This window comes from Purpureocillium lilacinum (assembly GCF_023168085.1).
Source record: "Purpureocillium lilacinum CBS 284.36 DNA, scaffold_1, whole genome shotgun sequence".
Taxonomy (NCBI): Eukaryota; Fungi; Ascomycota; class Sordariomycetes; order Hypocreales; family Ophiocordycipitaceae; genus Purpureocillium; species Purpureocillium lilacinum.
The window spans coordinates 6,719,376-6,741,867 of record NW_027072111.1 but is presented as its reverse complement, the minus strand read 5'-3'; the positions used below and the strand labels follow the sequence as shown (position 1 = coordinate 6,741,867).

Below are 22,492 nucleotides of genomic sequence, written 5' to 3'. Positions count from 1 at the left end.
CCCCCATCTCAGACGGCGCCTGCGCTTCGAATTTACTTGTGAGTTCCTGGCTTGAGCGCCCCCCTTATTAGTCCATAAACAGTCTCGTGTGGGCCGAGCCGTCGCGGCGTAGCTCAACCCTTGGTAGCGACTAAGCCACTGGAAGAGGCAACGTCCGAGCCCTTGGCGACAATGCTGAACCATATCTTGACCAACATCGTGGACCCCGAGGAGCGTGCTAGCTTCGACCGAGGGGCTGGTGCCTGATACCCCAGCCCTGCTTTCCGAACGGTAATTTGAATATAAGTAAAGTATTCCGCCTGCTTTCCATCCGTCGTGTCTCTTTCCCACCCCTCTCTAGCATCACAGCCCTCCCTCCACACCAGACGGCCGCTCGCCGTCACGATGAAGGACCTCACGCCCTCACAAAAGGCCAAGCTCCACGAGGTCGCCGACGGCATGCTCAAAGTCTACCAGACGCTCGTGCGCATGCGCTACCTCGACGCCTCGCTGATCCAAGAGGGCCCGCACAACGTCGACCACCTGCTGCCGCTGTACCGGTCCCTCGGCCTGGACCCCTCCATCATCTACCTGTACAGCATCCTGCCGTACGTGAAGCCCGGAGACGACGGCGGCGGCGGCGACTTCTTCCAGGGCGGCGAGTTTGCCGACTTTCGCGACGAGGAGGACGTGCGGCAGGCCCGTGACCCGTTCTACAGCGATGCGGCCGAGGATGCGATGCGGCCGTGGATGACGCCCCTGTCTAATATTGGGAACCACCGCACGGCGCTGATTTACGATGCTCGAAAGCATTGTATTGGCATATTCGATCAGTTGAACAGCGGGAGTGGTGACCATAACCTGTATGAAGGGTGCATTATCAGAAAGGGGGATGAGGTGGATGAGGAGGAGGGAGACCAGCAGGAGGGGCACGGAGTGGATGGTGAAGGGAGTGCGGGGAGCGAACCGGACGAGGCTGATGAAGAAGAGGACGGCGTGCAAAGTGACGAGGAGGACGGCCAAGATGATGATGATGATGATGAAGATAAAGAGAAGGCAGAGGATGAGCAGGGTGATGAAGACGGTGACAGTGATGACGACGACGGCGACGACGACGATGACGACGATCAGGGCTGGCTCGACGAGATGGACTGCCGCCCGGCCCCCAACGTCCTCCGCGACATGGTCCTCTGGTTCGAAAACCTCACCGAGCTACCCGGCGGCGGCGAGCAATCCGGTCCCGAATGGAACGCCGATATCATCAAGCCCCTCTATATCAAGCACGGCTGGCCGCACGCCCACTTCAACGGCGACGCCTTCCTCGTTGACCAGGCCCGCGCGCAAGCCGTCCTCAACGCCAAGTACGCGGCCGAGGCCCCCCAGCGAAAGGCAGACCGCCTGCGCCCGGACACGGGCACCGCCCAAAACGCAAGCGACAACGACAACGACAACAGCCCCCTTATCCAGCGAGGGCGGGAGCGGCTCGCCGCCGCGACGACGCCGGACGAGGAGTGGACCGCGCGGTGGGAGCTCTGGCGCGCCGAGTGCGGCCATAGGCGCAGGGTACGGGCGTACCGCGAGGCGGAGGCGGAGCTGCAGCGCGAGTGCCCCGACGGAGTGTGCGTGAAGCCCGGGGAGATGGTGCTGTGGGAGTTGAGGCAGCTGCGCGAGGAGCTGATGAGCGCGGAGCGCGCCCTGAAGCGCTGCCGGCAGGAGATCAACGACGCCGGCGAGACCGACGACGATGCCCGGCGGAGCCTGCAGATCCAGCTGCTGCAAGCGGAGAGCAAGGCCGAGACGTATCGGCGGGCGTACGCGGCGTGCGAGGCCGACGCCAAGAGAGAGACTGTCCCGGCAAGGCGCCGCTGCCCCTGGGCCGTGGCGTGGAGACGACGGGCTTAGATCTCGACGGGAGACGAAAGGACCTCACCGGCCAGGTAGAAGGGCTAGAGGAGGACATTGGGCTGATACGGGGGTGGATAGAGGGCCTTCCCGAGGGGGATGGCGTGCAGACGGCCAGGGAACTGGCCGGGGCTCAGCTGGAGCAGTCGGAGGAGCAACTGGAAAGCACCAAGTGGCAGCTGGGATGCGTGATGAAGGACTTGGAGGGACTGTGAGTATGAGCCGGGATGGACACGTGGAGAGACATCGCGTACAAGGGGAAGGCGGCGCAGCATTTACTCCGGGGACGGGTTTTGGTTTCAGTGTTATTTAGCAGCACGACCTTGACCAAGTCTCTTGCAAGAACGCGCTTCCCTTCTTGCGCGTATCAATACTGGCGAGGAATTTTCCATTAAGGCGTATACAGTTATATGATCCCGCACTTTAAGAGCCATTGCTCGTTAGCACCGCTTTGGCTACGAACCCGCACTTTCAATAGCAGCGCTGGGCGAGCCAAGCCTACCCCTATCCTACTAAACCCCTGTCCCACATTACTATTGAATATGTACATCCTGTCCGTCCGTTTATGTTGGCGAGCAAGTCACGCACAAAAACAAACATGGTCCATCTCGTGCGTCTCGGGCCAAGGAGGCACCCTTCGGGCCCCGAACACACCTCCGTTGAAACTGCTACTCCGCGAACTCACATAAATTATTGAAGATGAAAACATAGAGAACGGATTGTTGCTGCATTGGGAGACAAGAGCTACGTGGCCTATGGCTCTAGTCCTTTGCATGCTGCTAGCTTTAAACAGCAGTAGGTAGCAGCGGATTGGCATCTGTCCGAGCCAGTGGGGACCGTCTTCAATATGCATGGAATTTTCGTACTGGAACTTGTTCGGTGCGCTTTGCGATTTTCACCGATACCTGGCTGGTGCACCTGTCAATCGTGGTTGTAGAGTCTCGGGACTTGAGTTGCGAGTGAAGTCTTGTACCAGTCACACATCGCGCTTTCGGTATCGGGGCAAAAGCCAAGGTGTCTGTACAAAGAGCAACTAGAGGCAGCAATGTTCTGATGCGGCTATTAAGTGTCCCTCGGGATGCGTAGAATATCAGAAAATCTTGAGAGACAGAAAGGCGTGGGCTCGTCATCGTTGACGACGCGAGCTTCGGCAAGAAACGGCAAGAAGAGCCTTTGGGCCAGCTCCGACCATGTGCAAGGCGCACTTTGCTGGTCCACATCACTGCGAGACCGATAAAGCAAGACTGTAGGATTCGACGAACGATCCGCCGTCCCGGGTGAAGAAAATCGAATGCAGGACGTGCTCAGACCATCGATTGCGTAGGCCGGATGGCGACCCACGGCTTCAGCTCGCCTTCGCGCTGGAATCAGCGCTGCCGCACCGGCGCCGGCGACTCCGTGCAGCCGTGTTCTCTCCTTGACCCGTAAGACATGAACGGGCTCTGCCATCGCAAACGGAATCACAGCGGTCTGCGCGGTTCGTGGCCGATAGGTTTTGGAGGCACTCGGCTTACATGCGCACATCGATCTTGCACTGAGCAGAGGGACTCTGCCAATTGCAGGGCTACATATGCGTAGATCATTCTCACGAAGAGCAGCGAACCCGGGTAGCGGCGGCTGGCGCACGTACGTGGTGCATGATGCATGCATGGCAGTACGAAGCGCCAGCGGCAGCACCAGCAGCAGCAGCAGCAGCTGTTTCACAAACGCTCTCAGAAAGCCAAAACACAGAGCAAGGCTCTTTAAATGCCGCTGTTTCGAATTTTTTTTCTTTTCCAGCGTCGCAAACAGTCTGTTCCAGAATGTTGGTGGCCTGGAGGCGAGAGGCAGCCACCTTATGATACTATATCGTAATGAGGGCAGCTGCCTCCGGCTCGGATCAGGTAACAGTCGTAAAATTTTTCTGCAGCGCGTCGAGTGTGCTGCAGAAACCGCTAGGACGCGATATAAAAGGGATCATATTTGTCGCTCGCGGGGGACACAGCATAAAGTACAGGCTGGGCAATAAAAAAGACTTGACATCAAACACCAACGAGACCGAGCCCACGACACGAAAGAACAAACACAGCACGGCATTTCTCACTATAGAGCTCGACACAACATGATCTTGATCAGAGGCCAGATGCAATCCCGGGTCCGACCCTCACAGGTGGCATGCCCAAACATAAAGCCCCCGACCCCGCTGCGAGTCGCCGAGGACGCCGCCGGAGTGCGGACGCTCATCCTGCGCGACCCAAGGGACCAGTTCATCGACGTCTGCTGGGTGGACTGCCCCTGGGGCTACGAGAGCCGGCTGCAGAGCGACCTGGCGCAGAACCTCTCATGTCCCGAGCTCAAAATCTCCGACGCGCTCAGCCTGAAGCGGCCCGTCATGCGCAGCGTCTTCAAGGAGCAGGGCAGGAACATTGTCCACAAGAAGGCCGTCAGCCTGCCCTTCCGGGACGCTGGCCTGGCGCCTTGTCTGTTCGAGCTCTTGCAGAGGAAGCAGATCAAGTTTCTGTACTGTGAGCAAAACAGACGGCCGTACCAATGTGAGTCTTGTGTGTTGTGTCGAGATCGGATGCAATTTGTGCTAATAACTGGTGGCATTAGGTGACGAAGATGGCGCCAAGCTGTACTTTACGCCGGGCTACGGAGACGCATCGCGACTGGAATCGGATGCTTGGTGACGCGGGCTTACTCTTTCGTGATGCAATATTTATGTGTCTTTGGAAAGCGGGCGTTCAAAAGCAAGGGGGAATTAGACTAAGGAGGCGATTTAATGCTGCATTCGGGGGGCAAATGGGCGTTGTATCAATCAAGGATAGACTCTACATGATAGACCATAGACTTTAGACATAGACTTTGTAGCAGTTATTGAATGAATTGCAGACCAACCGACTCTGCAACCTAAGAAACGTCAGACGCAGCAGTACAGGGCAACCAGCTGGTGAATTGTTAGGAAGGTATCGGTTTTGGGGACTGCGTACTTGGGTCCGGGGCAATGGTTGACAGGAAGTGCTTTTACCTCGTCATCCTCTATCAATATCTGGACGCAAAAAGACGCAGAAAGTCAGGTACACGAAACGCCTTGATGCGTCGTTCAATTACACGGATGGTGTTGGAATTGGCGGCGGAAAGTAGACGCTAACGTGGCGGGCCGGGGTTGTGTGATCCCCCTTCCGGCCAGCCAATCAAGGGCCGACCGCAACAATTGCTCCAAAACACCACCACCGCCGGGAAGCCGAACGGCAGGAGCAGCAGATTCGAGCCACGGCAAGCACGACGCCCGCTCTTCTCGCATCGCCCATCGCACACGACAACCGCACCCGTCCGCCCACACAATGCCGAGCTCCTGTCAAGAACTGCGTGCGTCTCTCCCTCCAACCCCCCCGGCCCCCTCCTTGCGCCATCGCAAGCCAAGCAGCGACTAACAGAAAGAAACCCGTCTTGCAGGCGACGCCCTCGCGCAGTGCCTCCAGGAGTCGGACTGCGTCATGGTGCACCGCAACAAGGCGTCCGACTGCCTCCGCGAGCCGCTCGTCGACACGCTCCCGACAAAGTGCCAGCAGCTCAAGAAGGGCTACGGCGACTGCAAGCGCGGCCTCGTCGACATGCGCAAGCGCTTCCGCGGGAACATGCCCGTCACGTACCGCTCCATCGAGGGCGGCGGCGGCGCCGACGGGGCCGACCCCGGCAGGGGCTACCAGCTGTACGCGGGCAGGTCGGCGTTTGCGGGCGGCGTCAAGGAGACGAGCGGCAACGAGCCGATTCCGCCGGACTGGCGCGACGTGGAGAATGAAAAGTTTCGCCTGCAGCAGCAGCAGCAGCAACAGCAACAGCAGGGTGGCCAGAGGTGATGATGGATGGCACCGGCAAAAGGGGGAGAGACAAGACGAGACGAGACGAGACGAGAAGGGCTACATTGGGACGGCGTTTTGGTGTTTCAACAATCGAATACATATCCGAGAGGCGGATGGACTGTTGGAGGATCTTGTCCGCCGTGCCCGGAGAATGCTCCAGCGGCCAGCACTCCGGGCCGCGTCTCTCCACAGCGCACGCACATGTACCATATCTGTACCATATTGTACGAGGCAGGCGGGCGTCTTGCAAGGAGCTTTCAATGACCACACTGCTCAATCACAGACATGGCGACAATTGTCCGAGCGAGTGTGACGATGGCCTCACCCAGCGGCTCAGCGGCACGGCACCACCACATGCGAGCGCGGAGCCATTAGCAGCCGGGCTGGCCACGTGCACCAGCCAGGCACGCTGTCGAGAAATAGGGCGCATCTTCTTCCTACGAATCTCCCAAAGATAGGCGGGATGCTGCATGACCCGCAGTGTGCGAGTTCAATAAATGGGGAGTGCCTGCCCTCTGGCACGCTATGCTGGGCCCGGCCAGAGGCAAACACCCGTGTGATTGTCGTCGTTGCAGGCGGCCGCATCGGCGCCGCGAGATGCCAAACTCGCAGGGCGCGCCAACGGGCAAAGTATTGGAAAGCTAGCGAGCCGGCCTATCCGCGGCACGGCGCTGAGCGGCACGAGCACGGCGTGGCGTCGCCGCCGCGGGCGACGACCGCATGCGGTCGGCGGTCTCGACTCGCGACTGTCGAAACTCGACCCACGATCGGTAGTGAAACCCCCCCCCCTTCTTCCCTTGCGCAAAACGACAAGCTTCAAGCAATGCGCAACAAGCTGCGCGCGAGGCGCTCCGCCTCTCTCTCTCTACATATCCGCTGGATGTAGTTGACTATGTGTATTGTTGAGCACTTTGCGCGCTGGAGGCCTGACCGCCGGCTAGGCTCCCATCACTTCGTAGAATGCATCCATGGATGTACTTTATTTCGGCCGCGCGTTCACCGGGGAGAAGGAAACGGCGGCCCAACGAGGTCGGCGCGGCGCGGCGCGCCTACGTGCCGAAGGGCCGATATCCTGCTGTACGCCAGGTGCATATGCACCTGTAAGTTGGCGCTTGGCCGGGCGTCGAGGTGGCTGACGCCGCCCATTGCCTCTCGGCCGTGATGTGACGAACCGTCTCGTACAGTAACTCTTGTACAGTACAGTAGTTAAACAAAGACAAGTTATTTGTTTGCACTGCACTCTACGTATTGACTTGGGAAGCTCGCAAGCCCAGTCCGGCCCGAATCTTCACCGGCAACACCCCGTCTGCCCGGGCGCCCGGCGCTTGGCAACTCAAATTCCCGACGAGTCGCTGAGGCAAGCACGCCCAACTTTCTTTTCTTGCCGGCGCCTGGGCCCAGTGGCAACGAACAATCCTCCTCCAACACAACACCGACGACTGCTGCTGTCCCTGAACCTCAACCTCGCATCTTCACCAAGCGACTCAATCCCCCTCGCCGACGAGTCGCGGGTCTGTGAGGTAATTGACGACACGCGCGCTCGCTGGCTGGCTGGCGGGACTGGCGGCAAAGCGACATCTGACATTCACTCTCGGCCGAGTCATCACCCACCGCTGCGACGGCGGCACCCAGCAACTGCAACCACCCCAGCTCCGGTCTGCGGCCCTGACGATCGCAAACCCGCCCGCCCCCCACGACCCCCCCCCTCTCCCGGGACGTCGTCTTCTCGACGACCACGTCTTCCCCCGGCCCCCTCGTGGCGTCATGATCGCCATGGGCGCCTACCACCAGGCCCTCCACCGCGCCCTCGTCTTCGCCGCCACCTTCTTCTTCCTCGCCGGCGTCTACCTCTGCACCACACGCCTCTTCAACGACTCGCCCGTCACCAACAACCCCGGCGGCGCGTTCGGCGGCGGCAGCAGCAGCAACAGCAAAGGCGGCGTTGACAGGACCAACCCCCCGCCCGCGCTCGGCAACAACATCATGCTCGACGGGGCCGACGGCCACGACGACGCCCTGAAGCCCGGCGCCGCCGACCTGCCCATGTCGTACGGGCAGTACGCCCGCCCGGGCTACGACAACGTGACGCTCCTCGGCGCGCTGCCCGCCGCCGTGCTCCCCACGCCCTCCAACGGCCGCCGCCTCGTCGTCGTCGGCGACATCCACGGCATGGACGTGGAGCTCGACGAGCTGCTCGCCAAGGCGCGATTCAACCCGGCCACCGACCACGTCGTCTCCGTCGGCGACATGGTCAACAAGGGCCCCGGGTCCGCCGCCGTCGTCGCCCGCCTCATGGCCCTCGGCGCCAGCGCCGTCCGCGGCAACAACGAGGACCGCGTCCTGCTCGCCCACGCCGAGCGCGCGCACCTCTCGGGCGTCAGCGCCGCAGAGCTCGCCGCCACCGAAGACGACGCCCTCGCCCATCACCGCGGCGAGGCCGAGGACCTCGCCGTCGCGCGCGCCCTCTCCCCCGAGCAGGTCGCCTGGCTCGCCGCCCTGCCCGTCATACTCACCGCCGAGCCCCTGCCCCTGTACGTCGTCCACGCGGGGCTCGTCCCCGGCGTGCGGCTCGAGAAGCAGGACCCCTGGGCCGTCATGAACATGCGCACCGTGCGGTACCCCCTCGAGGAGCTCCGCCGGCAAGAACGCAAAGAAGTGAACCCCAACATTGGCGCCTCGTCGCCCAAGAAGAAGAAGAAGAAGAAGGACGAGGCACCAGGCAGCGGCGACACGGAAAGCGACGACGCGACCGACTCCGACGCCGACGCCCAAGCCGACCGCAGCGTCGCCATCCCCATCGAGGACCACTCGGGCCGCAAGTGGACCAGCGCCTGGGACAAGCACCAGAAGCGCCTCGCCCGCGACCAGCGCCGCACCGTCATCTACGGCCACGACGCAAAGCGCGGCTTCGTCCAGGGCAAGCACGTCTTCGGCCTCGACTCGGGCTGCGTCTACGGCGGCGCCCTCACCGCCATGATCATCGAGGGGTCCGACGCCCGCGCCGACGCCGGGTGGAAGCACACGGTCCTCCAGGTCGTCTGCCGGCAGGGCATGCGCAACAAGTCGTAACGACGGGCGCCCTTGGCCCTTGTTGCCTCATTCAGCTTTTTGTTCTGTTCTTCTTCTCTCCCGAGATCCGCTCTCCGGCCTCGAATTTCCATTGCGCGGCGTTTGGGTTGGTGTTTTGGGGCGCGTGGCTTGCATACGGGTGGGATACACGGCGTTGTTCGGCACGAGGAATCCAGCATGCGTTGTAGACGAGTATTAGGTTATGCCCGTTCGAGAACGGAAGAAAGGAATACTTGAAGAATCATACACTCTCAGGAGTGCGTATCGGTGTCAACGTGAAGTGTTCAGCCTGTGCCATCTTGCAGTCCAAATCGCCACAGACCGCAGCTAAGGGGAACAGTCACCTACACTCCATCACGCACTTCCAGATCCGGAGGAGCCGTCGAGGCCAGGTACGAACATTCGCCGCGCCATCTATCTATCTACCTACAAACGCAGACATGTAGACAATTTACCGCCGTGGGCGCGTCCGCGGCAAACCAGCACGCCTAGCAGACCCGCACACACGACTCAGCACGAGACTCTTCTGTCCCCCAGGCCAGGCCAGGCCAGGCCAGCCCATCCATACGTCCTTAATTCGTTGCAATCATAAGATTTCCTTCCCAATCCCGGCGGCGGAACTCCTCCCTTGTGTGTTCCTTCATTTTCCCCTTATTAAAATACGGCCAGCATGTACCTTTTTATCCGCGTTTCCCCATTTACTTGGACAGCTTCTCCTTGAGGATGCCCTTGAGGGTGACGGCGTCGGCGGCGAACTTGCTGATGCCCTCGCGGAGCTTCTCGACGGCCATCTGGTCCTCGTTGAAGTCGAAGCGGAAGAGGGCCTCGTCCTTGATGTAGGAGCGGCGCTCGATGTTCTGGGAGGCGGCGTTGCTGGCGTCGAGCTTCTTGGGGACGGCCTCGGTCGAGTTCATGAGGTCCTCGAGCAGGTTGGGCTAGGCATGGCAGGTCAGCATTTGATCGGAGCATGTCTCAAGACTCGGCTTGGGAACGGGTCGGGGTGAGTGCTCACGGAGATGGTCAGGTAGTCGCAGCCGGCGAGCTCGGTAATCTCGCCCGTGCTGCGGAACGAGGCGCCCATGACAATGGTCTTGTAGCCAAACTTCTTGTAGTAGTCATAGATCTTGCGGACCGAGGCGACACCGGGGTCCTCCTCCTTGGCGTACTCCTTCTTGTTGTGGGCCTTGAACCAGTCGAGGATGCGGCCGACGAAGGGGGAGATGAGGAAGGCACCGGCCTCGGCGGCGCCGATGGCCTGGGGCAGGGAGAACATGAGCGTCAGGTTGCAGTTGATGCCGTGGTCGCGCTGGAGGATCTCGGCGGCCTTGATGCCCTCCCAGGTGGAGGCGATCTTGATGAGGACGCGCTCCTTGGGGATGCCCTGCTCCTTGTAGAGCTGTGCGGACGGCGTGTTAGCGGTTACACTTTCAAACGTATGGACTCTGAGGGCCGCTCACGTCAATGATGTGCAGAGCCTTGTTGACCGACTCCTTGGTGTCAAAGGAGTAGCGGGCGTCGACCTCGGTGGAGACCTTGCCGGGGACGATCTTGAGGATCTCCTTGCCGAACTCGACGAGGAGGCGGTCGAGGGCGTGCTCGACCTGGGAGTTGATGTCGCCGCCCTGGGCCTTGCCGTACTCGACGGCCACGTCCATGAGCTTGGCATACTCGGCCTTCTTGGAGGCGGCGAGGATCAGGGACGGGTTCGTCGTGGCATCCTGGGGCTTGTACTTGGCGATGGCTGCAAGCAGTGACGAGTCAGCTTTCCGCGCAATTTTCAAAGGGGTTGCCCGTGCCGCTTCGCTTCGCCTGCGCTGGCGGGGGCTGGCGGCATTGCCGTTTGCCTGCGTGGGCAGCGAAGCGGATCGCGGAGGCGGGGAGCATCGGCGAGGGGAGGACGAACAGGCAAAGTCACCTAGCAAGGCCGTGTTAGCAGACAAACTCCAGGCTGAGACGCGGGCAATGCGGGAATTTACCAGAGTCAGACACGACAACCTATTCGAAGAAAACAAAAAGACGGCAAGTCAGCAAATGCACTCTTTCCAACGTCATCGCCAGCGCAGCTCCTCCGCGAACGCCCACGTCGTGGTTGCGCATCATGCTCGCGCGCATCACCGCAGGAGAGACACCTCGCCACCCGGGGGTCCGGGTTTCGCAGGTGAGCTCCCCTCCCCTCCCCTCCCCTCACCGGCAGCGGCGGGCGTCGATGGAGGGGCAGCGAGCGGGCGACATGGCGGGGTAGCCGGTAGCAGCAGCAGCAGAGGGTGATTCAACATACCGTGCCGGTGGCCTTGAGCTGGTCGAGAGAGTTGGACATGATGGGCGAGGTCGTTGGATTGGAAAATGGGAGGAGGATGATTCGAGCAAGAGGGGGGAAAAAAGTATGGGCAATTGGTTTGTGGCAAGGTGAATGTGGCGGGCAAGGCGGAATAAAAAGGGAAGGGGGGGGGGGGAAATGTAGGAGGGGGAGGGAGCAGAGTCGTCCGGGTGGACGGGCCTGGGACAAGGTTTGGAGGCGATGATATAATGGGTGGTTAATTATCCGCCGACGCCCGCCGTCTCCTTCTGGGGCTTCTCCTGGCAGCGAGTACGTACTGCAGCAAGCAGCTCCCCAATACCCGCCCGCTCGTGGGGTTCCCATGTCCACAGCATCCGACGACCGGGAGCCGTGGGCATGGCACGGCATGGCATGGCATGGCATGGCATGGCTTGGATGGAGGGGCAACCTGGGAACCACCTCACCGCATGGGTACCCGGGCGGGCGGGCATTGCAGCGGCATGGCGGGACACACAGTCCAGTGATGAACGGCGTTGGCGGCGCGCGGGCATTCACGTTGGGCTCCGTCCGGGGAGGCTTGCCCGCTGCAGTGCCCGTCGTCTGGGTGCGTCCCTGGTCATCACTCAGCAGCTCCAGCGAAGGAAGTGAGGTGAGCTGCTCCGGGCAGCTGTACAGGCGAGTCGGGTGCCCGCAGCGCCGCCAAGAGTGACCTCACAGTGGACCTTTTTGCGTTGGGGACCTCCCTACCTACCAAGCCTACCTCACCCGTGGCCCTCAACTGTGGCCCGCCACCTCAGGCCCGAATGCCGTCTCAGCGAACAGAAACGGCACCCACGGGGGCGTGCCCCTCCACCAATGACTTCATGGCCCGCGCGCCCGCCCGCCGGACGCCTGTGCTCCGTCCCTGCCGCACCAACCTTTCCATCCAACATCCACCACCGGCTCCACCGGGGGAACCGCAAACACCCCACCAAGCCCACCACCACCACCACCACCACCACCACCTCGACGACGACCCCCCTGTCTGTCGCCCGCGTTCCATTGTCGTCTTCCGTTTCGTCGGTCGTTCGTTCGTTGCCGGACGACGGCGGAATTGTTGGATGCATGCATGCAGCAGCAGCAGCAGCAGCAGCCCCCTTTCGTGCCGGCGGCGGCGTCCTTGTTCTCCCGCCGTTCCAGTGACAGTGCCAGGGCCATGCGTTCATTCACCAGAACGACGAACTGGCACCGGCACTGGCGGTGGTCGGCCCCAATTGCGTGAATACGTAGTATGAAACACTCTGTGACGAGCCGATCAGTCCGGCAGTTGACTGCACAATCCTCCGTGCCCAGGGTACTGTACGAAGTACCTTTCCTCTCGTCTACAAGGTACATACGGACGTGCAAAACTGCCGTCGCAGGTGGCACGACGAGCACCAGCCCGTCCAGACTCCAGAGCATCCATAATAAGCGAATGCATGATGCCTCTCCCGGCGCGTACGAGCACTCGCAAGCCAAAGCCATCGCACCACCAGCACCCCAACTTCCGTCGTCATTATCACAGGCGGCCATCAATTAAACCGGGCCACTGGGTAATGCTTGGTCAACGCAACGCCGAGTGCCACGAACGGCCTGTCGCGAGACCCGTTCCATGCCCGCCGCCCCACGCCACGGTCGACATACATACTACGTAAAACTGGGTCCCCGTGGACAGATGTCCGGCCTCGTCGCAGCCCGCAAGCAGCCTCGACTGCAAAAGCAGAGGGCAGAGGCACCCAAGGCACCATCGTCTGTCGATCGCACAACTTTTTTATCGGGGCCTCACTTTGATACGCGCACGCCGGGTCGGTCTCGTCATCATCCACTGGCCAGTCTTTTGAGTCATTCTTCATTCATTTTGGTGACTGCTGCGCGTCTTATAGTCGCGTCCATCCTCGCTCGCGCGCGCGCGTGCGCATCTAGTCCTCAGTAATGTCGCCATACTCCCACATGCCACGGCGCTCCTGCTTCGCCTGGCTCTCCACCTCCCGCAGGTGCTTCAGGTACGGCTCAAACGCCTTGCTGCGCTCCCACGCCTTGAGCTTCTTGGGCACCATGCCGTAACCGCCCGCCAGCACCTCCTTGTTGATCGAGTCGTTGAGCCCCGGCAGCTCGTTGTTCGCCTTGGTGTCGTACAGGGTGATGTAGCTCACGTTCTCCTTGCTGTCGACAAAGTCGAAGCTGCCCACGAGCCGCTTGCCCTCCGTCAGCTCCGCAATGTATCCGATGGCCTCGTCAAAGTAGTCGGCGCCCGTCGGGAGCTGCACGAACGACAGCGACGCGTCGACCGCCTGCGCCTTGAGCCTCTGCGTTCCGAACTGGCCCTGGTCCAGCGACCTCAGGCTCGACCACGGCACCTTCTCGCTGTTGCCGTAGTCGACAAACATGACCTCGGCCACCTTGGCCGCCCGGTCGTTGGCGCGAACGCGCGCGCGGTACCACTGGCCGTCCGCCGAGAACTTGGCCGAGACAAAGTCGCCCGTCTTGGGCGCATCGCCCAGCGGCTTGTTGTTCTTCGAGTCCAGGTGGAACTTGCGGAACTCGTTCATCAGCGTCTCCAGTGCCGACGTGCCCTTGCCAATCTCCTGGATCTTGATCTTGCCGTTGCTGTCGATGTTGGTGATCATGACATCCCGGTAGTCGGTCGGCCGCTTTTCCAGCGAAACCTCGCTCTCCTGCGGCGTCTCCTCGGACGCCTCCTCCTCGCCGTTCTCCTCCTGCGAGGGGTCGTAGTCATGCCACAGGCCCTTCTTGCCCTCCTTGGCCCTCTTCTCGGCGGCAAACAGCTCCGTCGAGTTGCCCGACTTTTCGGCAGAGTAGGCGTGCACCGACGCGAGGCCCTCCTCGACCAGCACCTTGGCAAAGTTCTCGCGGTTAATGTACAGCTCGCCGATGAAGCCGCCGACCTTGTCCATGTCGTGAATGTCGACCTCGCAGTCGCGCTGGTTGCATCTCCTGTTCGCGAGCTCCAGCGCCTCCTTGCCAAACGGCTCACCGCCCTCTCCGTCGGCGCGCGGCGCGCGAGGGGCGCGGATGCCACCCAGAACCATCGTAAGCTTGATGTTCTCTCGAGGAATGAGGATGGTGAAGCGGGAACCGGCCTTGCAAAAGTCGACAATGGCGGGAACCTTCTTCTGGCGCTGCAGCGTGGCCAGCATAATCTTTGCCTTTTGGGCGTTGTCCGACAGGTCGGTGTACTGCTTCGCCTTCTGGGGCTTGCCGGACCACATGCCCTTGCCCTCTTCCTTGGCCTTTTCTTGCGCGGCGAGGAGCTCGTCATAGTTGGAGGCCCTGTCCGTGTCGTCCTTGCGGTGTCGGATGACCGAGGCCCAGCCGGCCTCCACCAGCAGCAAGCCAATGTTCTTGCCCTTTTCCGTGACGGTGGCGACCTCTCTGGCCTCGAAGCCCTCCGTCGCCGGCTTCGTTCCGTCGATGCTGATCTTGACGTGCTTGCCGATCAGCTTCTGGCGGAGAAACTCTTTGGCCTCGTCGCGGAAGGGGCTCTCGGAGGGCTCGCCGGCGCGAGGGCCGCGGACGCTGGAGAAGTTGATTCGCTTCTCGACGGTGCCGGCCTTGTTCTTGACAATGATTGTGTCGGCGCCGACGATCTTGGTGACGGTCATCTCCTGGCTGCCGGCTTCGGTCTTGGCGACGTGGTTCTTGTGCAGGCGAAGCTTCTTAGACTGAGCCTGCTTCTCGGCGGCGCGCAGAGGCGCCATCTTCTCGCCCAGCATGGTGGAGTGGAAGTCGTTGCAGCGGGCGAGGCCGTCCTGCAGAAGGAACTCGGCGATGTTGCCGCGAGGGTGGATGATGTTGGCGACGAGCTGGCCCTGGGCGCTAGCTCCGACAATCTCGACCTTGACCTGGCGCTGAAGCAGTCTCGTCTCGACGAACTGGCGGGCCTCGTTGCCGTACTCTTCCGCGGGGTGAGTGGTGCCAGTGGACGGCACCATTCTCTCGGTGGAGGGCGTGCGGACACCGGCGAGGAGAGTCATGGGCTGGACATGCTTCTTGTCTGAGAGAAGCAGCCTGACGAGCAGGCGGTCACCGCTGAGAACCCGCTCCACGATGCCGTCGACCGTCTTGCCCTTCCACTCCTTCATGAACTCGGGGCCGCCGAGGTCGTTCTGGAGCTCAATGATGCCACCCACGCCGGCCCAGAGGCCCTTGCCCTCACCCTTGGCCTGCGACTCGAGGGCGCGGAGCTTCTCGAGCCTCTCCAGGATCTCCTCGGACTCCTCTTTCCGGCCGGCATCCTCTCGGACCTTGAGCCAGCCGGCCTTGACGAGCTCGTCGGGCAGCTCAGTGCCGTCCTTGAGCTTGGCGGTGCCGAACTCGCGGCCGGACGGGACAGCGTAGTGGATGGTGCATTGCACGGGCTTGCCGACGACGAGGTTTCGCAGGTACTCGCGGGACTGGAAGGCGAAGGGCTCGTCGCCGTCTCGTCTCAGGTGCGGGGCGGTCACGTAGGCGAGCGAGAGGGTTCGTTCGGCGGCGGGGTTGTTGGGGCTCGTCAGCACCAAGGTGTCGCCGCTGAGGACACTCTTGACGTTGCCGATGAAAGTCTTGGACATGGTGGAGGACCGGAGGCGGGCTAGACGAGCTCGGGGTCAGCCAGAGGTGTCTCTGAGATGCTGCGGCGGCCGACCACGGGGTGCCAGGGCTGTGAGCTGGTTCACGCTCTTTGGACACGAGCTCCCCGGCCGTGCAACACGGATAAGTGCATGCCGTGATGCATTGAAGCTCGGGGCTTTGCAGCTCGTTGCGTCATGAGAAAGACAGCCATCCAATCCATCGCCGACACTCGAGCGCAGCAGCAAACCCACAGACCGGGTAGATCAATGGCCGCCAGCATGGGGGACAGTCACTTACTTGGGAGAAGACAGGAGGGCAGGACCGGAAGAAGGGAGAGAGGAAACAGCTAGTCAATGAGCCACCTCCCAGATGATTGAGGCGATGATGCAAAGGAGAGCTTGACCGAGGGCTGCACTCGCGTGCCTTTTGGCCAGATGTCACCAATTTGGGCAGGCCGGGCGGCGGTGTGGGGCTCGCACAAGCTCCAGGGGACCGGCTCCACCCCCCTGGTTCGACGTCAAAAGGGTGGGCGGTCAATAACAGCACGACCAGTGAATCTGGCCTTGAGTGGTGCGCAGCGTCGTCCCTCTTTTTTGTCACCACGTGGCGGGGCAGAAGCCACCAGAAGCTCTTTGTGCGGGGCGGGGGGGGCTTCAGCTTCCCATGGAGCTCTCGGCACTGCGGTGCTTGCAGATGGGCATCAACATGGAACCGCACCCGACTTCGATGGCAGCACAAAGCTGGCCGGCTGTCTCATGGTAGTTCATGCGTGCCGGCAGATACGTCGTGCCATCGTCTGCAGTGTGCGCCTCGGTAGGGCTGCACCACCGTGGAGTTGGGGTAACTGCGCACACAGAATTTCGGCTACTACCCCTTATTTTGTGCGGCCGGTGATGTCAACGCCGAGCCGAGCTGCGCCGCCCAGGTGAACACAGAATGAAGAACAACTTAATATGTAGAAGGCCGCTTCGTGGCTTTGCGGGAAACTTGGCGTTCAATTGAGCATACTATGGCACCAATGTCCACCCGAGAAACCCCATTTCATCCATGACGCTTTTAGTTGCGGCGGTGTCTTCCTTGTACCTCCCGTGGCAGCTGCGCGGGCGAGCACTCTAGTTGGAGATGCCAATGACGCCTAGGGCCAATTCGTCAGTATCTTTTATGCAATCCTGAAAGCTCGGGGCTCGTCACATACCGCAGGCGGGACGGGGACCGGCGTTGCCAGTCTTGAGGGACTCCTCGTTGCCGCCCTTGCCGAGGTCGTCGGTGCCGGCGTGGACGACGACGGTGCGCTGCGAAACGAAGCTCGGTCAGCCATGTCCTTGTGTCTCTGTCTGGCTCTCCCGACTGGAGCGGGCACTTACGCCGATGATGCTGTGGGGGCCGATGAGCTTGATGTGCTTGTCAGACACGGAACCCTTGGCGTTGCCCTGGGCGTCGGTCTCGACGTTGCCGAGGTCGCCGACGTGACGCTCCTCGTCCGTGGGAGCACCGTGCTTCTTGCCGTGGGGGTTGACTGTCCGGGAGTTGTTTGCGTCAGCGCGTCTGAGAGGCCCTTGGCGGAGAGGACGAAAGCAATGACCTGCTGCCCGCTGCCAGGCGAGGCAATGGGAGAAGAAGGAGACATACAGTGAGGGCCGGCAGAGGTGCAGCCGTTGGTGTTGTCGCCAAAGGTGTGGATGTGGAAGCCGCGCTTCGCGTTGGCGTCGTTGCCCGTGATGTCCCAGGTGACCTTGGTGGGAGCGGACTCGGACTCCTGCTCGAAGATGACGTTACCCGTGACCTTGGAGTCACCACGGAGGACAGCGACTGCGAGAGACGAGACGAGTTAGTCCATGAACCAGTCACTCCAGTCAGTGCCGTGGTTCCTGATGTCACCCGGGCGCGGGCGCACAAGACAGAGGGGGCCGAAGCTGCCCATCAAGGGCCGCCGTGTCCATCAAGGGACTCGCTGCCTCGGAACCCTTTAAAAAGGGCCGCCGGGCCAGGCCAGGCTTGACGGAAGCATAGAACGAAGCTGCGCCCATCAGGGTAGCTAGCCGTCGAGCGGCCGCTCAGGGGCGCACCTCGAGGGGGTGGTGGCTCGGGGGCGATTCAAAAACTGCCTCAAACCAGCTCGCCGGCAGCACACAAAATCGCAGAGCAACACCCCTCCCCGTTGCTTCCGACGCCTATAAAGCGGCCCGACCCGACCCAGGCCAGGGCCAGACACACGGAGAACCACGATGCGCACGAGACGGTTGAGCACGTACCGGCCTTGACCATGTTTGCGGTATTGATGATTGGTTTTTTGTGGTTATAGTTAGGGAAAGAGGACGAGGTACAGGTGTTTTGTCGACGACGATGACGCGAGAGTGGAGAGAGGGGGAGGGGGAGGGGGACTCGACGGGTTTTGAAACGCGAGGAGGGACGGGCAGAGAGACGGAGACGGACGAGACGGACGGACGGGCTCGCACCAAGCAGAGCAGCCCAAGCAAGTCCACGCCAGCTCCGGCCAGCGGAAGCAGCACCAGCAGCACCCACAGCAGCACCAACCTCGGAACAAGGCGCGACGAAATTGAGCCCGCCCAGCCCAGGCCATCCGACGTGCCCCGTTGCCGGCGCGCGGAGTTACGAGGGGCTGCTGGTGCTGGTGCTTCCAGGTTGGTGCTATGGTGGGGTCTCCGTCCCGCCATAGGTGAGATACCGCTGCTGAGCTCGGCAGCTGGGGGGACCTAGAGCTGGGATGCTGGCCGGCGCTACAGCGGGAAGGGGCAACCGCGGGCGAGGTGAGGGGCAGCTTGTGCAAAGCCGCGCCGCCTATGCATGCAGCCCACTGCGTCATTCTTTGCGCAGGCCGACGCCAATGGCGAAACCTAGCCGCTGACAAATGCCTGTGCGCAGACGGGAGGATTCAGTCGTGGGCCAGCGAAGTACGTAATTCGGGATGTACTTCAGTATGGCTTCTGAGACACCGGATACGGCAACCGGCAGTCGCCAGTGAAAACGGATGGCGTTGCTCTCCAGGCTCTCACTGGTTGCAGACTTGAGGGTCACCGGCTGAGACAGTACCGACTCCATTTTCACAATTCTGCATTTGCCTTGAGATGGTAGAAAGCAGGAGATGCAATGCTCGGCGGCTGAAGCTATAGTGCCAGTCTCCATGGAACGACTGCATATCACGGCTATGCCCAACGTCAGAGAGAACTACATTATACTACACAGGGTAGCAACAGCATTGAGCTGAGAAGTATGACGAAACGCCCGCTAACATCGACTACATGGACAGCAGACACAACATTTTTGAAAAAAAAAAAAGGTAAGAGAAGAAAACAAAACCCCCGGGTATATACCACAACCATGCTTTGCTTGCTTGCCTGCCTGCCTTCACGTCTCGGCCCGCCGCACCAGCTCCGCCGCCCGCTCGTCGCGCGGCACGATGCGGCAGGGGAACGGCTTGGGGTGGCTCGTCAGGCCCTGCGTCAGCTCGACCTCGGGCTCAATCTCGTTGCCGTGCTCGTCGCGCGCCTTCTCGATGCGCATGGTGCTCAGCACCGAGGCGACGACGATCCACACGCTCGCCTCGGCGAGGTGCTTGCCGATGCAGACGCGCCGCCCGAAGCCGAACTGGCCGCTGGGGAACGGCTCGCCCAGGCCGCCGCCGCTGCCGTCCCCTTCGCCTCCCGCCGGCGGCGCGAACCGGTCCGGGTTGAAGGCGTCCGGGTCCGCGTACGTGTCCGGGTCGTGCGTCATGGCGCGCGCGTTGGCGTAGACAAAGGACCCGGCGGGGATCCAGTAGCCGTTGTAGACGTCGTCGGCGAGCGAGCGATGCGGCACGCCGATGGGCGACACGGGGCACCAGCGCAGCGCCTCCTGCACAATGTAGTCGATGTACGTGAGGCGCGGCCGGTCGCCAAACGCCGGCAGCCGGTCGCGGCCGACCACCTCGTCGAGCAGCCGCCGCGCCTTGTCCTGCACCTCCGGGTGCAGCACCATGTTGAGGACGAAGACGAGCAGCGTCGCCCACGTCGTGTCCTGGCCGGCGGCGAAGACGGCGCCCGCCGCGCCCTTGATGTCGTCGTGCGTCAGCTCGGGCGTCTCGCCGCGCGCGAGCTGCGCCTCGCGCTGGTCCAGCATCTCCTTGATGAGGGAGCGGCGGCGGTCGCGCGCCGCGAGCGCCAGCACCGCCTCGAACGGCCGGTCGTGCAGGCCGCGGATGGCCCAGCGCCAGTCGCGGGCGAAGCGCAGCGAGCGGTCGTGGAACCAGCGCGGCAGCCACCGCAGGAAGGGGAAGAAGTCGACGGGGGTGCCGGCCGGGGCGCCGCCGTGGCCCAGCGCGTAGCTCGCGTCGGCGGCGACCTGGACCAAGGGGTCGTCGTCGCTGTCGATGGCGATGCCGAAGCCGATGCCCAGCACGACGGCCGTGGCGAAGCGCCGCAGCGCCTTGTCCCAGCCGCCAGGCCCGCGGTCCAGGAAGCCCCGGAGCATGACGGCCGTCTCGCGGCACTGCAGCGCCTGGTACTGCACGATGCTGCCCTTCTGGAAGCTGCGCTGCAGGATGCGGCGGTGGGTGCGGAAGTCGGGCCCGTGGCGCAGAAACGTCAGCGTCTTGCCCCAGCCCATGACCTCGAAGAGCACGAAGCGCGGCCGGTCGCTGTAGTTGGCGCCGCGCTTGTCGAGCAGGTCGACGGCCGCGCGCACCGAGTTGAGCACCACGACGGGCTGGCCGAGGACGCGCAGGAAGAGCACGTCGGAGCCGTACTCGCGCGACCACCGCATGTAGGCGTACTCGGGCCCGTACGCCGGCACCACGCGGAGGTGGCCCAGCACCGGCTCGCCGGGCGGGCCGGGCGGCAGCGGCGGGCGCCCTCCGCGCCGGGGGAGCACCAGCCGGGGCAGCAACAGCCGGGGGAACCGCCGAGGCCGCGAGGAGCCGCCGCCGAGGCCGGCAGCCCGGGAGGCGAGGAAGAGGGCGGCGGCGGCGAGCAGCACGGCCAGCCCGGCCGGGCCCAGCAGGAGTCGCGCGAGGGCCATGGCGAGGCTCGAGGCGTCGATGGCATTGATGAGGGTTGTGTGGGTGTCGAAATGGCGGAAGCTGCGGCTGGGACGAAGACGACGGGAGGTGCAGATGGACGGACGCGCTCGGTGGTGACGCGCAGCTGTGCCGCCTCGAGCGGTCAGCCTCCGCTGCAACCTCACTCACTCAGGTGGTGGTGCTTCGCAGAAGGTACTGTAGCATTAGCAATGAGGTGACGGAGGTAAGAAATGCTAATCCAGCGCGTCCCAGTGGCGCAGCAGCATGCAATGGAAGCTATGTAATACGCTTGCCGTCCTCGAGGCATGCGGCGCGGCTCCACCAGGCGCTGAAGGGAGCCCGCCGCAAGTGCCTACGCTCACCGCACAAGATCCATCCTGTCCTTACCTTGGGTGAGTGCTGTTCTCGCCCCTAGACGAGGAGCTGAAGGGGGGAGGGGCCAGCATGTCGGCGCCTCTCCCGAAGACCCTGGCCGCGGCACTCGGACGGAGCGGGCGCTACGGATGCTCTGCCGCTATCCCCCGCCTGTGGCTGCTCTGTAAATAGGTCCGTTGCCGAACGCAGGCAAAAGTCCACGCCGCCAGGCATGAACGTCAATCTCGGCACTCTGCGGGTTCGGGAGGCGGTGACGGCCGGCCCTCCGCTATCGCGCACGGCGGACAGCGCACCTACTCTCGGAGCTGCCGACATGGCGGACTTTCTCTCTGTCGGTCCGGCGGTCGGAGGCGAGATGCTTATAGTTCCCATCGCTTTCTGGCAAGTAGGGCTCATGGGAAGCCGGTCTATGCAGTTTCATGCCACCGACGTATCGCTGACTTCGCCGCGAGGTCCATAGGTAGAGAGCCAGCGTGAAGGACAACATCGTACTCTGTAAGTACTGGAGCAGGCGGCACTGGAAAAGGCTGTGCGCCATGCCGCTTCAAGGAAACATGAAAGAAGCCCTCCATCTCGACGCCAACTGCCCGCAAACTGTCTGGTGCATCATGTGTCCGCTTGCCAGCGCAACGCCCGCATCTCGCCTTGTCTGCACTCATACCTTAGCCACAGCCAAAGCCACCACCACAGGTATCTCAATTGACTTTAAAATCCCGGCTTGGGACGGACGGCAGGTAGGTACGTATGCATAAACGCATTTCATATGTCGAGAGAGGTGTCACGCGACTTGCGTCTTCTCGGTGACATGGAGCCGAGGGAATTCTCCCGTGGCACGGCTATCGTCCGATTCCGAGTACTTTGCGTCTTGCTATCTCTCATTTACTATACGGAGGTACCGACTCCGCCCCCGTCAACAGCTCGTAAACCTTGCGCCGCGGCACATTCGTCTTCGCTTAGTAGAAAGGACCTACGCTTGCTTCTGGAAGGATCACAGAGGCTAGAGCGGGTCGGCCGAGAATCCAACGCCGGACATGTCGCGTGCAATGCACCTCAGACGCGCGGACTCGCCGGACAAGGGCAGTCGGATAGCCGGCGTCTCTCGCTTGTCGTTATTCTCTATGCATATCGTGCCTAGTCGAATGCCCTGCTGAATGTCCTCCAAGCAGCGTCCCTGCGCCGGAGCTGCCTGCTCCATTCATGTCTGTACATGTATCCGCAGTTCGCCTCGCTTTGCATCAACGCATCTCGTAGCGACCGCCGTCCAATGGCATGTCCGCAGGCAACGAGCCGCATGAAACAAATCTCCTCGGGCAAAGACGATCAGGCCATGCTGCCACAGTGGCCTCGACTTTGGGGTGGCGATGGCCTCTCCTATAAAGGAAGATCAAGATCGCCGCTCCAAGCACGGGAACCAGACCACTCAACTCGCATCTTCTCGAC

The 22,492-nt window shown here is 62.1% G+C and overlaps 8 protein-coding genes across 8 annotated transcripts; 4 read left to right on the top strand and 4 right to left on the bottom strand.

The window, feature by feature from the left end:
- Positions 1-384: 384 nt before the first annotated feature.
- Positions 385-1,881, top strand: PLICBS_001655 (uncharacterized protein; the record flags this gene model as incomplete). The annotated part of the gene is made up of 1 exon (XM_018317259.2): positions 385-1,881. The coding sequence occupies one exon, from the start codon at positions 385-387 to the stop codon at positions 1,879-1,881; it is 1,497 nt and encodes a 498-aa protein (XP_018182784.2).
- A 2,101-nt stretch (positions 1,882-3,982) lies between these two features.
- On the top strand, positions 3,983-4,550 carry PLICBS_001654 (uncharacterized protein; the record flags this gene model as incomplete). The annotated part of the gene is made up of 2 exons (XM_018317260.2): positions 3,983-4,412; positions 4,474-4,550. 2 exons carry the CDS (start codon positions 3,983-3,985, stop codon positions 4,548-4,550), a joined length of 507 nt encoding a protein of 168 aa, XP_018182785.2.
- Positions 4,551-5,204: 654 nt separating this feature from the next.
- On the top strand, positions 5,205-5,720 carry PLICBS_001653 (uncharacterized protein; the record flags this gene model as incomplete). Its single annotated transcript, XM_018317262.2, has 2 exons — positions 5,205-5,229; positions 5,317-5,720. 2 exons carry the CDS (start codon positions 5,205-5,207, stop codon positions 5,718-5,720), a joined length of 429 nt encoding a protein of 142 aa, XP_018182787.2.
- A 1,767-nt stretch (positions 5,721-7,487) lies between these two features.
- PLICBS_001652 (uncharacterized protein) lies at positions 7,488-8,792 on the top strand (the record flags this gene model as incomplete). The annotated part of the gene is made up of 1 exon (XM_018317263.2): positions 7,488-8,792. One exon carries the CDS (start codon positions 7,488-7,490, stop codon positions 8,790-8,792), a length of 1,305 nt encoding a protein of 434 aa, XP_018182788.2.
- A 698-nt stretch (positions 8,793-9,490) lies between these two features.
- Positions 9,491-11,109, bottom strand: PLICBS_001651 (sedoheptulose-7-phosphate:D-glyceraldehyde-3-phosphate transaldolase; the record flags this gene model as incomplete). Its single annotated transcript, XM_018317264.2, has 6 exons — positions 9,491-9,727; positions 9,805-10,188; positions 10,250-10,533; positions 10,696-10,707; positions 10,769-10,787; positions 11,071-11,109. 6 exons carry the CDS (start codon positions 11,107-11,109, stop codon positions 9,491-9,493), a joined length of 975 nt encoding a protein of 324 aa, XP_018182789.2.
- Positions 11,110-13,007: 1,898 nt separating this feature from the next.
- PLICBS_001650 (uncharacterized protein) lies at positions 13,008-15,662 on the bottom strand (the record flags this gene model as incomplete). The annotated part of the gene is made up of 1 exon (XM_018317265.2): positions 13,008-15,662. One exon carries the CDS (start codon positions 15,660-15,662, stop codon positions 13,008-13,010), a length of 2,655 nt encoding a protein of 884 aa, XP_018182790.1.
- A 1,113-nt stretch (positions 15,663-16,775) lies between these two features.
- On the bottom strand, positions 16,776-17,928 carry PLICBS_001649 (superoxide dismutase [Cu-Zn]; the record flags this gene model as incomplete). The annotated part of the gene is made up of 5 exons (XM_018317267.1): positions 16,776-16,798; positions 16,859-16,955; positions 17,028-17,179; positions 17,293-17,472; positions 17,916-17,928. The coding sequence occupies 5 exons, from the start codon at positions 17,926-17,928 to the stop codon at positions 16,776-16,778; spliced, it is 465 nt and encodes a 154-aa protein (XP_018182792.1).
- A 1,101-nt stretch (positions 17,929-19,029) lies between these two features.
- Positions 19,030-20,676, bottom strand: PLICBS_001648 (uncharacterized protein; the record flags this gene model as incomplete). The annotated part of the gene is made up of 1 exon (XM_018317268.2): positions 19,030-20,676. The coding sequence occupies one exon, from the start codon at positions 20,674-20,676 to the stop codon at positions 19,030-19,032; it is 1,647 nt and encodes a 548-aa protein (XP_018182793.2).
- Positions 20,677-22,492: the final 1,816 nt, after the last annotated feature.